The sequence below is a fragment of the Cutaneotrichosporon oleaginosum genome (assembly GCF_008065305.1).
Source record: "Cutaneotrichosporon oleaginosum strain ATCC 20508 chromosome Unknown ATCC20508_contig01, whole genome shotgun sequence".
NCBI classification, from domain to species: domain Eukaryota; kingdom Fungi; phylum Basidiomycota; class Tremellomycetes; order Trichosporonales; family Trichosporonaceae; genus Cutaneotrichosporon; species Cutaneotrichosporon oleaginosum.
In genome coordinates this window covers 1,543,076-1,559,647 of record NW_027072170.1, presented here as the reverse complement: position 1 = coordinate 1,559,647, position 16,572 = coordinate 1,543,076, and the positions used below count along the sequence as shown (strand labels likewise).

At 60.0% G+C, this 16,572-nt stretch overlaps 7 protein-coding genes across 7 annotated transcripts; 2 read left to right on the top strand and 5 right to left on the bottom strand.

Annotated features, from left to right (window-relative positions):
- Positions 1-26: 26 nt before the first annotated feature.
- COLE_00639 (uncharacterized protein) lies at positions 27-881 on the bottom strand (the record flags this gene model as incomplete). The annotated part of the gene is made up of 3 exons (XM_018422827.2): positions 27-257; positions 316-395; positions 488-881. The coding sequence occupies 3 exons, from the start codon at positions 879-881 to the stop codon at positions 27-29; spliced, it is 705 nt and encodes a 234-aa protein (XP_018279782.1).
- A 420-nt stretch (positions 882-1,301) lies between these two features.
- COLE_00638 (uncharacterized protein) lies at positions 1,302-2,558 on the bottom strand (the record flags this gene model as incomplete). The annotated part of the gene is made up of 7 exons (XM_018427297.2): positions 1,302-1,563; positions 1,599-1,837; positions 1,873-1,938; positions 1,983-2,022; positions 2,061-2,152; positions 2,192-2,357; positions 2,410-2,558. The coding sequence occupies 7 exons, from the start codon at positions 2,556-2,558 to the stop codon at positions 1,302-1,304; spliced, it is 1,014 nt and encodes a 337-aa protein (XP_018279783.1).
- A 32-nt stretch (positions 2,559-2,590) lies between these two features.
- Positions 2,591-3,307, bottom strand: COLE_00637 (uncharacterized protein; the record flags this gene model as incomplete). Its single annotated transcript, XM_018427294.2, has 1 exon — positions 2,591-3,307. One exon carries the CDS (start codon positions 3,305-3,307, stop codon positions 2,591-2,593), a length of 717 nt encoding a protein of 238 aa, XP_018279784.1.
- A 2,604-nt stretch (positions 3,308-5,911) lies between these two features.
- Positions 5,912-7,069, bottom strand: COLE_00636 (uncharacterized protein; the record flags this gene model as incomplete). The annotated part of the gene is made up of 4 exons (XM_018422828.2): positions 5,912-6,151; positions 6,637-6,692; positions 6,736-6,794; positions 6,885-7,069. 4 exons carry the CDS (start codon positions 7,067-7,069, stop codon positions 5,912-5,914), a joined length of 540 nt encoding a protein of 179 aa, XP_018279785.1.
- A 719-nt stretch (positions 7,070-7,788) lies between these two features.
- Positions 7,789-8,730, top strand: COLE_00635 (uncharacterized protein; the record flags this gene model as incomplete). Its single annotated transcript, XM_018422829.2, has 4 exons — positions 7,789-7,864; positions 8,072-8,186; positions 8,239-8,291; positions 8,345-8,730. The coding sequence occupies 4 exons, from the start codon at positions 7,789-7,791 to the stop codon at positions 8,728-8,730; spliced, it is 630 nt and encodes a 209-aa protein (XP_018279786.2).
- A 1,696-nt stretch (positions 8,731-10,426) lies between these two features.
- Positions 10,427-12,034, bottom strand: COLE_00634 (uncharacterized protein; the record flags this gene model as incomplete). Its single annotated transcript, XM_018422830.2, has 1 exon — positions 10,427-12,034. The coding sequence occupies one exon, from the start codon at positions 12,032-12,034 to the stop codon at positions 10,427-10,429; it is 1,608 nt and encodes a 535-aa protein (XP_018279787.1).
- A 1,901-nt stretch (positions 12,035-13,935) lies between these two features.
- On the top strand, positions 13,936-16,119 carry COLE_00633 (uncharacterized protein; the record flags this gene model as incomplete). Its single annotated transcript, XM_018425303.1, has 7 exons — positions 13,936-13,961; positions 14,067-14,487; positions 14,524-14,773; positions 14,829-14,997; positions 15,032-15,242; positions 15,279-15,527; positions 15,562-16,119. 7 exons carry the CDS (start codon positions 13,936-13,938, stop codon positions 16,117-16,119), a joined length of 1,884 nt encoding a protein of 627 aa, XP_018279788.1.
- Between the last annotated feature and the right edge of the window lie 453 nt (positions 16,120-16,572).

Sequence of the window (16,572 nt, the reverse complement as noted above, 5' to 3'; positions counted from 1 at the left end):
GTCAAGCCAGCACCGCCGCTAGCCCACTAGCCCCGCTTGGCCGCCTCCTCTTCGGCGATCCGCTGCCGCTCCTTCTCCAGCGCAGCTTCTTCCTCGGCCGCCTCTTCTGCGTTCAACCGCGCATTCTCCGCCTCTTGCTCTGCGATCGCGTTGAGCATGTTCATGAGGTGAGAGTCAAGGCCGTGAGGAAGCCGGCAGACACCCGTGGGAGTCACGAGTCGATACGTCGGCAGTGGCTCATACGTACTCGGCACGATCTGGCGTCAGCGCGGCGGCATGAAGAGGCCGAGGTTGGCCTTTCTCGACGCTGCTTACCTTGCCGTCCTTTACGAAGACGCTGCCAATAATGTCCTCTGGTGGACCCGTGCGGTCGTGGTCTGGGACAGCCCGCTCATCTGGAGTCAGCGAGGCAAGTCTTCACCTTCCCTCTGACTTCCGCTCCTGGGTCCGGGCTGCTGCCTGACCTCGCAGCGTCCTTCGGACTCACCCTTGATCGTGATGTACCCGTCACTCCCCCTCCGCGCAGCCTCGTACTCGAGGCCCTTGTTGCCGCCCTTGTCGAGGGCGTCGCGAATTGCGGCGTTGAACACGCTGCGGAAATAGGGGTGCTCCTGGAATGCCGTGAGGTCTGGCCTCCCAGAGGGAAGGACTGGTGTCGAGCCGAGTGGGAGGAAGGAGAGGAACTCGGTGGGTCGGCCGGGCGTGAAAGTCAAGATGAGAGATTGTGGGGCTGCCGGCGGCGGAGGAGAAGCGTGGTAGTACAGGTGTGGATGAGAAGGGTCACGCGTTGTGCCCGCTGCCAGCGAGGAGTTGTAGCGGATCCCCGCCGTACGGGGGATAGTGAGGGGCAGCCTCACAGCGGGACGGAGGAGCGTGATCATGGCTGTTCGCGATATGAAGAATGTCGCGACCAAGTTAGCCGACCTCCACCACTCCAAATCCTCATCAGAGTGGAGGTCGTCCACCCCACGCGATGACTCTGCACAGCATGCATAAGTCCTCCGACGGCTTATGGCTACGGAAAGATGTACAGCCGAGATACGACGCGAAGATTCCATGGCTCCCAGTAAACGCACATGCACAACCGCGGCGCTAAAGCGGTGTCTACAAATCGGTCGGTGAGTCGAAAGAGAAGAATGCGCTTGGTTGGTGGAACAACAGGAAAGGGCGTACGTGACAGAATTGGACTGAGAGATATTAGTTCGTAAAGCGACTCGCGTGTTTCATTGAAGGGATATCGGGTATCGGGGTAGATAGATGTTGAAGATATAACGCAGACTGCGGAGTGCGCAGGCGTCGACCTAGCGAAGGTTCAGGAGCTCTGTGAGATGCTTGGAATCGGTGGAGGTGCCATAGGGCAAGTAGCGACTCGGCGGGGGAGCAACTGTGCCGTCTGACCAAGCACTCCACGAGTAAGCCTGGAGGGGGCTGGCGGCCTCGGGACTCTGGGACGGCGGCACGAAGCGCGGGGTTGCATCGGACACACCGCTCCTGACGGAGACGTGATGCGAGTCCTGGCAGACGTCAAGCATGTGGGACACATCGATGATGCGTCGCATGGCTCTGAACGTCAGCTTTGAAGATTGACTCGTACTTACGCTTCCTCTTGCTCATACGAGTGCCGCAGCCCCGCCTGTCGCTGCTGCTCGAGCACAAGTTGCTGAATGTAGTGAAACTTCGTGGCTGGATAGTGAACCTCGTGAGTGTCCTCATTGCTACTGAAGCTGGAGCTGCGGCGCGAGGTCGCACTCGAGTTTGGAGAGCTCTCATAGATGTTGCTAATACCGGGGCCAGGATTCCGAGAACGAGACACATTCTGCTTGAAAGCCTTCTGGTTCTGCCAGTCAGCTCAAAGCCAATGTGCAGGCATACCTCGGAGTCTGCGATGCGGATCTGTACTGGCTTGGTGCATCCTGGGAGAGTGTACCTCAAATTGAGCTAAGCGTCAGGTACGTCCGAGGAAGGTGACGGTTGCAACTCACGCGTTCAATAACCTCCTCAGCTTGATGGCGGCTGTCCATTCTGGAGGCATCAACTCTCTGCTCAGTGCGAATGCTTACCGGACCATGGCTGTTCCGCGGCGGTTCCCACTGCTGTCCGTAAGGAAGCGCATCGACGCAATGCGAGCCGGGTAGACAAGCTGGCGCATATCCTGACAGAGTCAGCCCTTGTTTTTGCGAGGCCGGCTCACATTCTCGGTGAAGTCGAGCGGGATGTCGGCGAAGTAGCAGTTAGACGAATGGGGGTCTTGGAGTGCCTGGTGCTTAAGATGTGCCGTCTCACGGCCAAACTGAGCGGTGATCCCACTGGCTGCGAGGCCCTGTATGAACTTGAGGGCGGCCTGTGTTGTGTCAAACCTGCGCAGCTTCAGTGAAGAGCAAGGGAAGGTGAGTGAGAAGCAGTACCTACATGACAAAGGCGTATCCGCGATTATCGTGGCCACTTTTGAGTGGGAACTGGCCAATCGTCTCGCTTGACACCTCGCCGGCATTCTCTACCTTGACAGACACGACGCGGCCAAAGTGGTGCCCGTACTTCTGGAGAACTTCTTTGGTCATTCCGCGGTGCGGGTTAGGGATGTAGACAATGGTCAGTATGTACTACACCGAGCGAACACACCATTGCGGCTCATCCCAAGCTCGCCATCATCTTCCGATAGTACGCTGTCGTCACGCTCGCTGAATGTGGCGCGGTGCCTCTCTGAGGCGGGGTAGAGAGAGCTGGAGGGAGCATAGCCACCTAGACACGTGTTGATAGCTTCGTCGAGAAGAGCCTTCTCGTCGCAGAAAGGCTCAAAGGCGTAAGTGTTGTTGGGAGGGTTGTACCCTGAACGCACAGTGGACGTTGAGCGAGTCGCGTACGGGGTGCTTGACGTTTGCGGAGGCCCAGACTGGCGCGTCATAGGGTGTGTGGGAACCATGTCTGCGTAATACTGCACTCTACCGCCAGCGCTGGGACCAGAAGGAGACTCGATGGTACTGTACGACTTGCGGTGCACGGACATGGGCGAGGACTGGTGACGCGTGGGTGTGCTCGGACTGGCAATCGATGATGAGTATTCAGCCGAAGGGAAGGTGGTGGTCCAGTTTCGCCCATAGCGGGGGGCAGTAGGTCTCGCCTCGAGCTGAGCGCGGACCCAGGCGTTGTTGGTATTACTAGCGGCAGTGGTTTCACGACGTGTGCGGTCACTGTCGCCGAGGGCTTGGGTCGAGGGAGGCGTCCTCGTGTTTTTTGTGGCGCAGGCGTGAGTGGCACCAGCTCTGCTACTCTTGATTTCGTAGCCGCTGTTGAGGTTGTGGTGCGGCATTGCGGTCGTCGGGAAGTGTAAGACTGTTAATCTGGTGTCAGCAACCCGTGAGCAAGCGTGGGAGGAGTCGCGTTGTGCTCGCTGCAAGCAAGGAGGAAGGTGAATGGTGTCTCACGACGTACAGTGGTGACTGGTGGCTGAAGAGTGCTCGAGGTGTGCGGGTCACAGGTGTACTGCGGGGGAACGGAGGAGGGAATGAGAAGAGGAGAGGTAAGAAAAGAGGCCAGAGACGACGAGAGATGAATAGATGATAGATTGAAAGAAAAGAGATGAAGAAGAGAGAGAGTGACATGTTGAGGAAGGTCGAGCCTTAAGGCGGTGGACTCTTGTCGGCGTGCCCGGTCCGGTTTCGCGTCGCCTGACCGCCTGATTGCCTGTCAATCCTCAGCTCTCATGCGTGCTTTGGGCGTCTGGGGTGAGGCGTGTTTAAGGGGGCGAGACGCAGGGGAGAGGGACGCCGGAGAGAGGCTGCTAGATCAGCGGATGGGCGGATCAGCGAGGTGTGGAGCCTCCGCAGCACGCAGCGACCGCCTAGCGCCGGGCGGGCCGGGGTAACGGACGCGAGAGTGGTGGCATGGGTGGGCGTGCATGTGTGACTGACCGTGGAATGAGCTGATCTGAGCGCCTGAGTGTACACCCCTGCAGACACCTTGCTCGAGCGACACAAACGGTGACCGAAATTCCGAGAGAGGGCCCACTCGGTACTTGAGACGATCGAAACATGATCCATGATTCATAATCCATGAGTCATGACGCTGCTCATTTGTCGAAGGCCCAATATATCAATAGGACATCACCATCCAGACGATCAAGCGCAGGAAATCCTGGGCGCAAATCACGCAGCGCGTTGCGCCGGCGACGATGGCCGATGGGCCGGTAGCTGGACGGATGAACGGAGATTGGTGCGCAAGGCCGGCCCTCTTGCTTCTCCCGCGGCGCTACCGCTTGACAACGTCCGTCGCACGGCGCCAGCGCCAACGCCGGCCAGCGGCCAGGGGATCCGAGAAGGTCATGTCACCTCGATTCGAGAAGCTTGGACGGATCTGTGCACGCTCCTGCGGCTCGGCCCAGAGCCGGAAGGGGATATTCGAGCTTCACCTCACAGAATCGCCCGAGGACAGCCGCGCCTGAAGCGCAGCACCTTGAGGGGGAACGCGGCGACGGTTGTCTGGATGCTGTCTTCGCGCGTCTGTGATGCTGTCTGGGAGCACGGACCCGTGGCTTCCCTTTCGTTTCCCTGCGTTCCTGCACGCCTGCATGGGAAAGATCAGAAGTAGAAGAGAACGCGACCGAGGGCAATCCGGGATCGTCGCAGGCCGTGGCCGTGAGCTGCGGGCCGTGGTGTGCGCGGGTGCAGCGGCACACATGGGCACATGGGCACCCATGCCGCAGCTGCCGCATGCCACATGCCGCGCAACAACCGCTTTTCTTATGTGCATCTGTGTGCAGAGTGCGTGTCTGCCGTGTATGCCGAGGCGTCCGGCCCTTCTGCTTCGCTGCCACTGCTTTACGTCACGATCCCTGCATCGCTGCAATCAGCTCAGCATTTCCCCCCCTTCTCTGGCAGCTGGCAGTCGACCAGTCCAAGTTCTCGCTCTTCACATCCTCACCCAGGTCGCTACCGAGTGTCTATCGTGCCTCAACGGCCTTTGCTTACTCCGTGGCGTTGCACACAAGCATGCCCTACCACCGCGCCACGCCAGATAAGCCACTTTGCCTCGCACTGCGGCTCAGAGAGCTTGATGGCCTCGCAATTCGGCCGCGTGCCCCGGCATCGCCGGGATCGGGGGATCGGGAGGTGAACCTTCCAGCCATTTTTTCGAATTGCAGCGAGTCGTCAGCGTCGAGTGGTTGCACAAGCTGAACACGGAGTGCCGAAAGTGGCTTTGGCCAAACAGGTGTGTTAGTGGCGCTGGCGGCGTAAAGAAGGTTCGCGACACCCCAAATGTCTTCCACCTCCCAGGCCGCTAACGACTGAGCGTGTGAGGCTTAGAGGGCTTCTGTGTGGATGGAGGGCACGTGCTCACCGACACAGACCCTCATAGAGGCACGGCCAAGCCAAGGGGCAGTAAGAGTGTGAGAGGCGTTTGGGTGTGAGTGTTACGAGTCAGAGAGTGTGTTACGAGTCAGAGAGTGTGTTACGAGTCAGAGAGTGGGTGAGACATGAGACGCTGTCTCTCGTCAAATGGAAACAACCGATCTCAACAGCTCACCACTGTACCTGCTTGAGTGGCAGGTGCACAGAGCCCGGCGCCGTCCAGTCTGCCCTGCCCGCAATGTTCATGCACGATTCGGGGCGTGCTGATTCAGGTGTTTGCGTGCGCACGTATAGTGCTACTTGGTCGAGCGTGGATTTCAGCGCAGGTTGGTTGGCCGGAGCAGCGACGCGTGCCTACCTCCTCCCCTCGACTGTGCTCACCTTGTACGATGAGGTGCGCAAGGCGACGAGCGCGTACAAGACAAGTGTAGCCGAGTGTTGCCACAACAAGCGAGGTCTTCCCGACCCGACAGAACAGACCAGCACGTCAGTGAAGGCTCTAGGCGGCACGCGCCGCCGGTGCTCTTTATGTGTTCATCCCTAGTCTACGCGCCCCGGTTTGCTAATCATGCCTCCTCGGTGAGAGGCTTGGGGTGCTTGAAGAAGCGCAGTCGGCGCTCTTCCCGCTCTGGCCGCGACTCGTTGCCATGCCCGCCAGTGAGGTTGTTGCCGGCAGCCTGGAAGGTGCCGATGAGGGTCGCCATTCCCGCGCAGGCGCCGACGGCGACGGGAAGCGAGCCGCGCTTAAGGCCCGCCACAAAACCGGCAGCGCAACCACCAGCGGCACCGTTCAGAGGGTCGTCAGTCTGCCATTAGCGATGGTGCGGAGCAAGCAGTAACGCGGGGCGGAGGGAGGAGTGAGAAAAGCAGGCGATGAAGGACAGGTTGAGAGGATGTGAGCTAGAAGGCTCCAGTGACGCCCCGGTGGAGGTGAAGCCTTGTCATCATGAACAAGCGCCTACCGCGAGAATGTTGCGGAAGCAGAGCTGTAGATTCTCCTTCTGAAACGAAGACGGCATGTCTGCCGGTCGGTTCCGAAAACGAGACCTGCGCCTGGAGGAGCGCAGACAGGATCACAGCCTTTGAGGTTGTTCCGCATCTTCCCCATCGTTCTCCTCCACGCCGACAACGCCGATGCCGATATCGACACCAGTAACCGAGCAGTCCACTTTCAGTCCCCGCATTACAGTGCACTTCCTCCAATGGTCCCAGCCCGAGGCCGACTGTGCTTCCATCGCACCAACAACCTGGAAGCCTGGCGCTCGCAACCGCTCCAGCTCGAAATACCCACCTGGCGCGTGTTCGCAACGTAGTCCGAGACAAACGAGAACGAGAAGCCCATCGCGGCTGCGCGGTTAGCCAAACATCTCCAGCGCCTCGAACGACGTACCGAAGAGGCCGATGGTGCCGCCCGTGCGGGTGAAGATGCCCATTGCTCCGCGGTCATGCCTGAAGTTAGTTACTGCTCTCGCGCACGCCGAGCACGCGCCGCCCGCCCCTCGGGACGGGTGGACAACGTCCCTAAGGTGGCAAACGCACTTGTCGAGGGCGTTCTGGACGGCCGAGACGAGGAGACCGGCACCGGCAGACTCGAGAGTAACGCGGATGGCGGTCTGGAGTGTAGGGTGCTCGTGGAACATGTGGGACTCATTGGGGGAGTTGAAGAAGAGGGCCTTGGAGGACCCGGAGAGGGGAGGGAGAAGGGGGTGGGACGTGGGCGCCATGGTGATGGAGGAGGCCGGGGTGAACGTCGCGCTCGTCGTTGCCGATGGTGACCACGGGTAGCCAATGCGAGTCTCACTGAACGTGAGCACTTGGACGCTAGGGCGGAGACCACCGCGGCGGTATCGGCAGATTGGCGTGTGGCACTGAGATTGGCCGTGTGCCTGGCGCTGCAGAGGAAGTGTCAGGTACACGGGGATGTGCTGACTGTCCGTTCGGACCCACCGAGAAGCAAGCGCAGGAAGGCGAGGGGTCCTGAGCGGACTGACGTCGATGCATCTATGAAGCCGGAGGTAACGGGGTGAACCTGCACTGAGGAAGGTGCATCTCTCGATCAACCCATCCTCCATCTCTCAATCTCTCATTGCCTTGTCACTACTCTACGTCTCAGTTGCCTCTGACTACTGCCCAGAGCGGAGCTGCTCCCCACCCAGTTCCCATCTCGCCCTCGCCACCCCTAATCTCCTCGTCGCGCAACGCGACGCCACCACTCTTTGTCACCACCTTCCCCTACTGCCGCCCACCATGATAAGTATCCTAGTTCGGACTAGTCTGCTAGCTAGACCACAACTCCCTGGCAGCGAGTGCTGACATCCTCTGCACAGTTCCCCGAAGCGGCGCGTTGACACGGACGTAATGAAGCTGTGAGTTCGGTCTGGCGGCCGTAGCGATCCAAGCGTGACATCCCGACGTTGCCACCCGGCACTGACCATTCAGCCTCATGTCCGACTACGAGGTCACGCTTGTCAACAACAAGATGTCCGAGTTTTACGTCAAGTTCAAGGGCCCTGCTGAGAGTGAGTACAGCCTCTGCTCGTGGCTTGCCATCGCCGAAGACGGTCGGACATGGTCTCCGGCGATCAAGCGACACCCACCTCCACTTTACGTCCGATCCCGTGACTGCAATGTCATCTCGCAGGGCGGTGGCGCAATTGCACCATAATCTGTGATGAGACATCAGCACTGCAAAAGCACTCCAGCGTCGAACCAGAGCTGACCCCTAGCTCCATTCGCCCAGGGTGTATGGAAGATCCACGTCGAGCTCCCCGAGCAGTTCCCGTACAAGTCGCCGAGCATTGGGTTTATGAACAAGATCTTCCACCCCAATATCGACGAGTTGTGAGTCAGCGGTCTCGGCCCCCACAGTTGTGCGAGCCCACGCTGACCACAGGAGCGGATCTGTTTGCCTCGACGTTATCAACCAGACATGGTCGCCTATGTTCGGTGAGTTAATCATAGCCGTGCCGTCCCTCGGTGCTTGAGCTGACGTTGGCCAGAACTCATCAACATCTTCGAGATCTTCCTTCCACAGCTCCTCCGTTACCCAAACCCTACGGACCCACTTAACAACGAGGCGGCAGCTCTTCTGATGCGTGACCCTAAGGCATATGCGAAGAAGGTCGAGTCGTACGTTGACAAGTATGCGTCGGCCGAGGACGCGGACAATGCCGGGGACGCGGACGGGGATGAGCCCATGTCGCGCTCGAACCGTGACCGCGATCGCAACGGCAACGGCAGCAGTGCCGCTGGCAACGGCGGCAACGGACACTCGAACGGGGCGGACGCCAATGGCGAAGATGAAGATGACAGTATGAGCGACAAGATGAGCGACATGGGCGAGTTGAGTGACGGCGATGAGTTTATGGGCGAGATGGAAGACTGAGGTCGCCGCTCCGCCTCGCGTCTCAACCGCTCAGCACGCCACATCACTCGCCACGAGCTCATGACTCCGTTTTATATCGGAGCCAGCATCCTCTGCCGCGTCCACAGCCATTTCTTTTCACTGTTGTAGTATGAATCTTACCACTTTCATGGACGAGCGGCTGCACTGACCTATATGACACCACCCACTATCACTGATCACCTGCTCTAACAGACTCAAGCAACCTCCCGAGGCCCTCCCCAGCAAGACCCATCCGTTACATGTGATCTCACAGTGGCAAATGGCGAGAATGAAGCCGTCAGCCACAGCGTCACTGGCCCTCCGCTCGCTATCCCTCACATGAGTCAATGGCGTCTCCGTCTTTGAATCAAGCCTCTTAGCCGAAAGACCAAGGACGTGTGCCTCCCCACCCGTCAGCACAAGACACGCTCCCACGCTGCGGAGACCAGGCCTACATATACTCGCCTGGCTCAAGCCACTGCCCTTCGCCCCCCTTACCACCATGCCCGTCCGCGCCATCCCTGCAGAAGCGACCTCATCCGCGGCTATGGCCACCACGCTCGCAGTGAAGCACAGGTGAGCCCCCCACGTTCCAAACTAACCCAGCCCCACCACCGGCATCAAAGTTTTCCTCGCCATCTTCGGGGTCTGCGTCGCCCTCGCCCTCTTCTGCGCCGTCGGCATGTTCCTCCAACTCTGGTATCCGGATTGGTGGCGCTCCACGCCGGACGGAGAACAGGGCTCGCCTGACCGTGCCTCCGAGTCGCCGGACCGCAGCGTGTCGCCGGACATATCCCTCGAGTCAGCCATCAGCAACCTCGAGAAGGTGGTCGAGCGGGAATACGACCCGCGTTTCCGCCTCCCCTGTGACCCCGACGCCGCCGCGTTCCCCAGTCCCAGCGACCCCGGCGTTCCCGGAGCCCGCGTGGGCTCGGCACAAGACGCGAAGCGCTGGCTGCGCGCGCACACGACTATCACGCTCACGCCGGGATATGCACCTACGTACCCCATCGAGCCGCACCGCATCGTCTCCCCGTCCACGCATCCCATATATAGCCGGTACACGGGGAGCGGGAGCGGGCACGTCGCGCGCGTTGCCGACGCCGAGGCGCTGGATGCGCGCCACGCGCGCGCGGAGGGCCGGGGCAGCGATGCCGACCGTATACAGCGGATGCTGGTTACGATCGTCGAGGAACTGGATGTGCTGGAGGAGATAGAGAAGGAGAGGATGGGCGCGGGGACGGAACAGCTGGAGTTCGGGATGGAGAGTGAGGTCATGAAGGGCGGGGCGACGTTCTGCGTCCCCCCGACGCGCATTCAGCGCGAGCTCATCACCAAGCACTGCTCTCATGTCTGCCACGCCGAGGAGAAGAGTACGTTGGTGCTTCGCTAGGAGCGGTGTATATCATTGATGTCCCGTGGACGTGGACAACACATCCCCTTTGTTTCACAGAACACCACCGTCAAATATTAAAGGGAGTCTGCGCTTCGCCCATCCTTGTTCATAGCGTGCGAGGTCCAATCCATTGTAATGCATTTGTTGAATCACGAGCAGAGACTTCAAGTGAAACACGCCAGAGCCCCTTTCAATCAGGAGCTAAGGGATATGCATACAGTATCTAGAAGTGACAAGATGCGAGGGTGAAGGGTCACTAATATCTAGGGCCAGCCAAGGGGCTGAGATGGAGGTGCTAATCTAAAGGGCGACAGCGACAAGGCATACCGCGATGGTAAGGCTCGCGATGGAAGGTACAATGCGCCCAGAGGCGCTGTTGGTTGTGGCGGCTGCCGCCGCGCTCGCGCTGGGGTCGGTGTTGGCGTTGACCGTGGCTGCGCCGGAAGCAGAGGGGGCGGCGGCGGATGCCTGACCGGCGCTGGACGCGACAGGGGAGGAAGAGGCGGCAGCCGAAGCGCTGCCGCTGACGGAGGCGGAAGTAGGCGCTGGAGCGCCGACCGCACCGCTTGCGCCGGCCGAGGTGGTGGAGTTGGCTTCGCTCTGGACCATAACGGCGCCAGACCCGGGGAGCGCGGCGAAGCCGACAGCGGGCGGGTCGTACCGGAACACGGTGTACGTGTTCTTCAGCGCGGTCGCGCCTACAATCCACTGGACGGGCGAGCGCGCGCTGAGCGACTGCACAAACACGCCGCCGGTGCAGTACGCTGTGTCAGAGCCGTAGTTGCCCAAGTTGAAGTCCGCGTCGCCAATGTTGATGGTGTATCCACCGAACGTGAGACGGAGGTCAATGCTCGTGCTGCAGGGGTACTCGTAGTAGTTCTTGTAGTCACCGGTCATGGCACGCGAGCCAGGGATGGCTGCGTAGATCGCAGCGACAACTGCCGCTGGGCCGCCAATGAGCGTCGTACCGGTGTCAACGGCAACCTGGGTCGAGCTGCCGAGGTTAATGTTGGTGCCCTGCACCGACACGCCGGCCATGGGGATCTGCCAATACTGCGGGTTGTCCCCAACCGAAACGTAAGTCACGTCGCCAGTGTACAGCGCGCGGTCGAGGTATCCGAAGGTTGCGATGCCGCCGTCCGTCTCGACCCTCTCGGCGCTGGCGTCGCCACGGTACCGCTTCATGTAGAAGGCAAACAGCTTCTCAGACCACCCGGCCGAAGCGGTGCTCCACCACGGGTTTGCTTTGCTGTACGCGAGGGCTGGGAAGGCGAGGCCCATAATGCCCGACACTGACGAGGAAATGAGGTTGGGCGTCATGTTGTCGACCATCGCGAACACCTGGTTCTGGACGCTCTGGCCGCCCATGACGACGGTGTCACGAGCAAGACGCCCCGCCGCGTCGCCACTTCCGTACGAGATAGAGAAAGTGCCGTCCACAGCCGCATAGCTGGAACTCTTGCTCGGGTCGAACTTGGTGCCCTGGCAGGCAGCGCACTCGTTATCCTCGACCCAGAGATCAGAGGAGCCCGTGTCGAGGATAATGTTGAACGGCTGCGCCGGTGTGCCGATCGAAACTTGGCCAGAATAAGAAGCGTCGATCCCGTTGTTCTGCAGGTTGACACCCCCCGAAGTTTGCCGCTTGTGCTTGGACAGGAGGGAACCATAATGGCCGCGCCCGGCGTTGTAGCGGCTATCCACGAACGCCGCCTCGCGGAGCAGCCACTCGCGATCCTGGACCCCTCCGGCTCGCTTGGCCAGTTCACGCTTGGTCGAGGAAGGCGAGTGGGCGAGCGGCAGCGAGAAACCCTGCACGGCGGCGACATCGGCGGCATCGTGCTCCGGGTACATGACAAAAGGGCTCGCGGCTGCCGGCAGCGCGAGGACGAGGGGGAGAAGCGAGAGCATGGCGGCTGAGAGGGATTGCGCGTGATAGTCGGCTTTTGACTGACGTCGAGGAAGGAGTGTGGGCCCGTCTGGCACGCGCTATGGAGAAGGTCTGGTGTGAGCAGGTGTCGGCATCGATGTGTGCGCGCGTCATCTCATGATGAGAGACGGTGAGACCGTGGTGTGGTGGCTGAGAGGTGGGGCGCTTGGCACATCATCTGAATTGAGAGGTGCCCGCCCCCCAGGGCCGACCCGCCATCACCGGCGGAGCAACTCACGAAGGGGCGAAAGAGGATGGAGAAGGGATTGGTCGACGAGGCCTGCTCGTCTAGGACGGTGGAGATGAAGATGGTGATGATACAAAGACAGACCAGCTGGCTGCTTAGTTGTTAAGAGGAGACGAGGCCAAGAGAGGAGGTCAAACGTTGCCGGGATGCCAGCAACGGAACGTAAGTGTAAGTTTGAGGGCTCAGCATCAAGCCCCCCTGTATTTCCCCCACGCCCCCTCACATGCCTTGCAGGCCGCAGGATCGCAGCGTACTGTAGGTGCGGTATACAAGCGCAGATGAGAGTGAAAGCATGAGGCTATACAGACGCTAAGAGATGGGCTTAATGCTATTCAAATTCAGGACCAGAGTGAGCCAAGAAACGGGGTAAATGTGCTTCCGTAGTGCTTCGAATGTCGGGAATGACTCCAGCTGTACACCAGAAAGGCAAACCTAGGGGCCGTCGCAAAGCACAACCTAGCTTTGGTTTCAGGGCGAAGTCGTTTAAGCAACGTGTGACGGTGCGCCTGCATGCACACGAGTTGAGACTGCGTGTTATGGCGGTTGGTATGCGTGATGCGGTGTACTGCGTGCGTAGCTGCGAAGTGGTCCCCAGCTCATCAGGCTGATGATTCCCAGTCTGATGATCCCGGCCAAAGGGCGGAGGGCGCGAAGGTGACGGCCGGAAATCGGAGGCCAAAGGGGCAAAGGGCGGCGGACACACAAAGTTAGAACACGCGGTGCAGTTCGGACTAAACTCCGCAGCAAGGTGCTGCCAAAGGCCTTGGGATCTTGGGATCTTGGGATCTTGGGATGTTGGGCAACTGCGTCTCAATCCCCTGTGGTCCGGAGTCAGGTTTACTTGTCTTGGCTTGATACACGATCCAGACACGGGTCGCGCGGACGCGTTTCCTTATGTCTCGATTTCAAGGATTATCACGCAGGACGCGTCGATCCGTGCAATGATCTACGCGACGGCGACGGCGATCAGCGCAACGGCTCGAGCGCAAAGGGCGGCCTCCTCGTTACATGTTTGAGTCTAAGCGTCAAGCATCATCGGCACGGTCCAGCTGGTCCAGACTACTAGGGCAGGCACTGTAACCTCCCCCAAAGTGAATTCGTCCACAATTTGTCCACGCCGCCCCCCGGCCCCCGGCCGCACCAGTTCGCTCTCGTCGCACTGTGCAGCCCGCAATATCCACAGCCTGCCTGCGTGCGTACGCTGCGTCAAGCTGCGTAGCTGCTGCCCTGCGTGTGCACCGATTCTCGTGTCTGATCACGATATTCGGTGGTCTGATAAGAAAGTCGGTAACTCGATGGCCACCAGACGTACTACACAGCTACGGACTACATAATTCAAAGGTCGAAAACTGGATGATGTGGTGAATCTTCTATGCCTTCTTGTTCACCGGACTGGTCGACTTCGGAGTCGCGGTGGGTCGGTGAGGAATGAGGACGGACCACAGGCGGTCACATACCTCCGATCCGGAGACACCCCGCAACCCCACACTCCAGAACCTTACAACCGCCTGTTGAACTCGCTCATGGAACTTTGGAAACATCCTATATCGCTCCTCGGCCAGTCTCCTCTTCCCCAAACTTCTTCTCGCGCTCGTTCTCTTTGCTCACCTCACCGCTCACACTCTGACCAAGGCGATGGAGTACTTCATCGGGTTTGACGTGTAAGTCGCAAATCTGTAGCGCGCGCCATGAGACCAGGACTTGCTGTAGCTTCGGTCCATGCACGGGCTCCTTACCCATCTGGCGCTCTCGAGCTGACTCAACAGGGGAACGGGCTCTGGCCGCGCCTGTCTTGTCGACCGCAACGGCAAGCTCCTGGCCGACCACTCGGCGGAAACGCAGACACACCGCTCGCCCTCAGACCACCGGATTTTCGAGCAGTCAACGGAGGACATTTGGGGGGCGCTGGCGCAGTGTTCCAAGAGGGTACTTGCGGACTCTGGCGTTAGTCCTAAGCAGATCAAGGGCGTAGGGTTTGATGCGACGTGCTCCCTCGCCGTAACCGACCGTAACGGTCGGCCCGTCAGCGTCTCCCGCACAAAAGGCGAGAACGAGGACGACGCCAACCTCGGCGGCGAGGGCGAGTGGAACGTTATCCTGTGGGCAGATCACCGCGCCGAGGAGGAAGCGGACGCTATCAATGCCACCGGTGAAGGTGTGCTCAACTTTGTTGGCGGGACTATGAGTGTATGTCCCTCTGACTCTGAGGGGTTCTGACCCCAGCTAGAGATGGAGGCTCCGAAGACGCTCTGGCTCAAGAAGCACATGGATGCCGGGAAGTTCAAGCAGTGCATGTTCTTCGACCTGCCCGACTACCTTACGTACCGTGCGACAGGGTCGCTCGCGCGCTCAAATTGCTCCCTCGCGTGCAAGTATTCGTATGTGCCGCCGGGGACGACCATGGAGCACGCGAGCGACGGGACCACAGAGGTCAGCGAGTACGGGTGGAGCAAGCGCTTCTTCGACAAGATTGGTAAGCTTCCAGAGCCTGAAGAGGCTGAGGGCGTTGCGCGGGGGACTGATGCCAGGCTTGGAGGACATTACGGCGCGTGACTTTGAACAAGTCGGCGGGATTCCCGGGAAGAATGGGCTCGTGCTCTCCGCAGGGCAGCCGGTGGGAAACGGACTGAGCCAGGAAGCGGCGGCCCAACTCGGTCTGATCGAGGGCACGGCCGTGGGCAGCGCGGTCATTGACGCGTTAGTAACCATCCCGCTGTAATCTAACTTTCAGTTACTCGGGGTGGATTGGGACTGTTGCGGCTGCATCACGTGCGGATGATGGACAGCTGAGCGAGGCGGCCACGCTCGATGGAGCCGCAAGCCGCCTCGCCGCTGTGGCCGGTACAAGCACATGTCACCTGGCACAAACCAAGGAGGGGATCATGGTCCCAGGGTACGTCAGCCGCGCCGAAGTGGACTTCAGCTCACCCGCAGAGTCGTATGTTCAGCTTTTGACTGCAAGATCATGCTGACCGCAGTGGGGACCGTACCGCAACGCCATCTTCCCAGACTACTGGCTGAACGAGGGCGGGCAGTCGTCGACAGGCCAGCTGATTGACTTTGTCATTGCCAAACACGCTGCCTACCCGCAGTTGCTGGAGCTATCGAAGAGCACTGGCAAGAGCACATACGAGCTCCTCGGAGACCAGCTTGACAAGATGCAGGCGGTCGCGAAGGCTTCGACGAGGGTCCACCTCACCAAGGACTTGCACTTCTATCCGGACCTTGTGAGCCTCTCAGTCACCGCGCACCTGACACCAGCATGGCAATCGATCTCCCCTTGCGGATCCAAAGATGCGCGGCATGATCACGGGGTTGGAGCTCGACGCCTCCCTCGACGATCTCGCAGCAAAGTTCAGCGTCACACTCGAGGCGATCGCCCTCCAGACACGGCACATTGTGGAGACGATGAACGCAAAGGGCCACTGCATCGACAGCATCTACATGTCGGGCTCGCAAGCGAAAAACCTCCCGCTGATGCGCCTCCTCGCGACGGTGCTGGACATGCCTGTCGTGCTGCCCCCGCACCCTTCCGCCGCCGTCGTGTTCGGCTCGGCGATCCTGGGGCGCTTTGCATACGAGGCGTCACGGACATACTCGATCCAATCTCAGGCGGACGCAGACAGGGCGGCACAAGATAGTGTCAAGCTGTGGGACATCATGGTCGATATGACGCCCACCGCTACTCGCGTAGAGCCCATGAGAGGAGAGAAGGGCGCCACGGAGAGGAAGCTCTTGCAGGCCAAATACGAGATTTTCCTCGAAAGCATCGAGATCCAGAAGCGCTGGCGGCAGCGCATCGCTGAGGCTATTGCGTAATGCTGGATCGCAGGGTTGCTTAATTGTAGTAGCACTCTCGGGGATTACAGAATTATAGGACAATGGATCAATGGAATCACTGATAACATGATAGCTCGACTGGACCGGCCAAGCCGGCCACGGGCCACCTGTATGTCAATGAATGAGGAGCAGCACAGGCAGGCGCACATTGGTCATGGGATCGCGTGCCGCATGCGAGTGACTCGCAAGTGTCGGGGGCCCGGGGGGTAATGCACTACCATATCTTTCACGGCTGCCCGCATGCCCAGGTGCTCCACGCCTGTGCGTGGACGTGGAAGGGGCCTACATGACGTGCATTCGCAGGCGGGGAGGGGGCATGGAAGAAGAAGCAACGTGTGTGACAAGTGGGGATGCAGATTGTCAAGGGCTCGAGGCCCGAGAGGGGCGCGGGGCGCGGGGCGAAAGGGCGAGTTGGTGACGCGCGGCCAGACT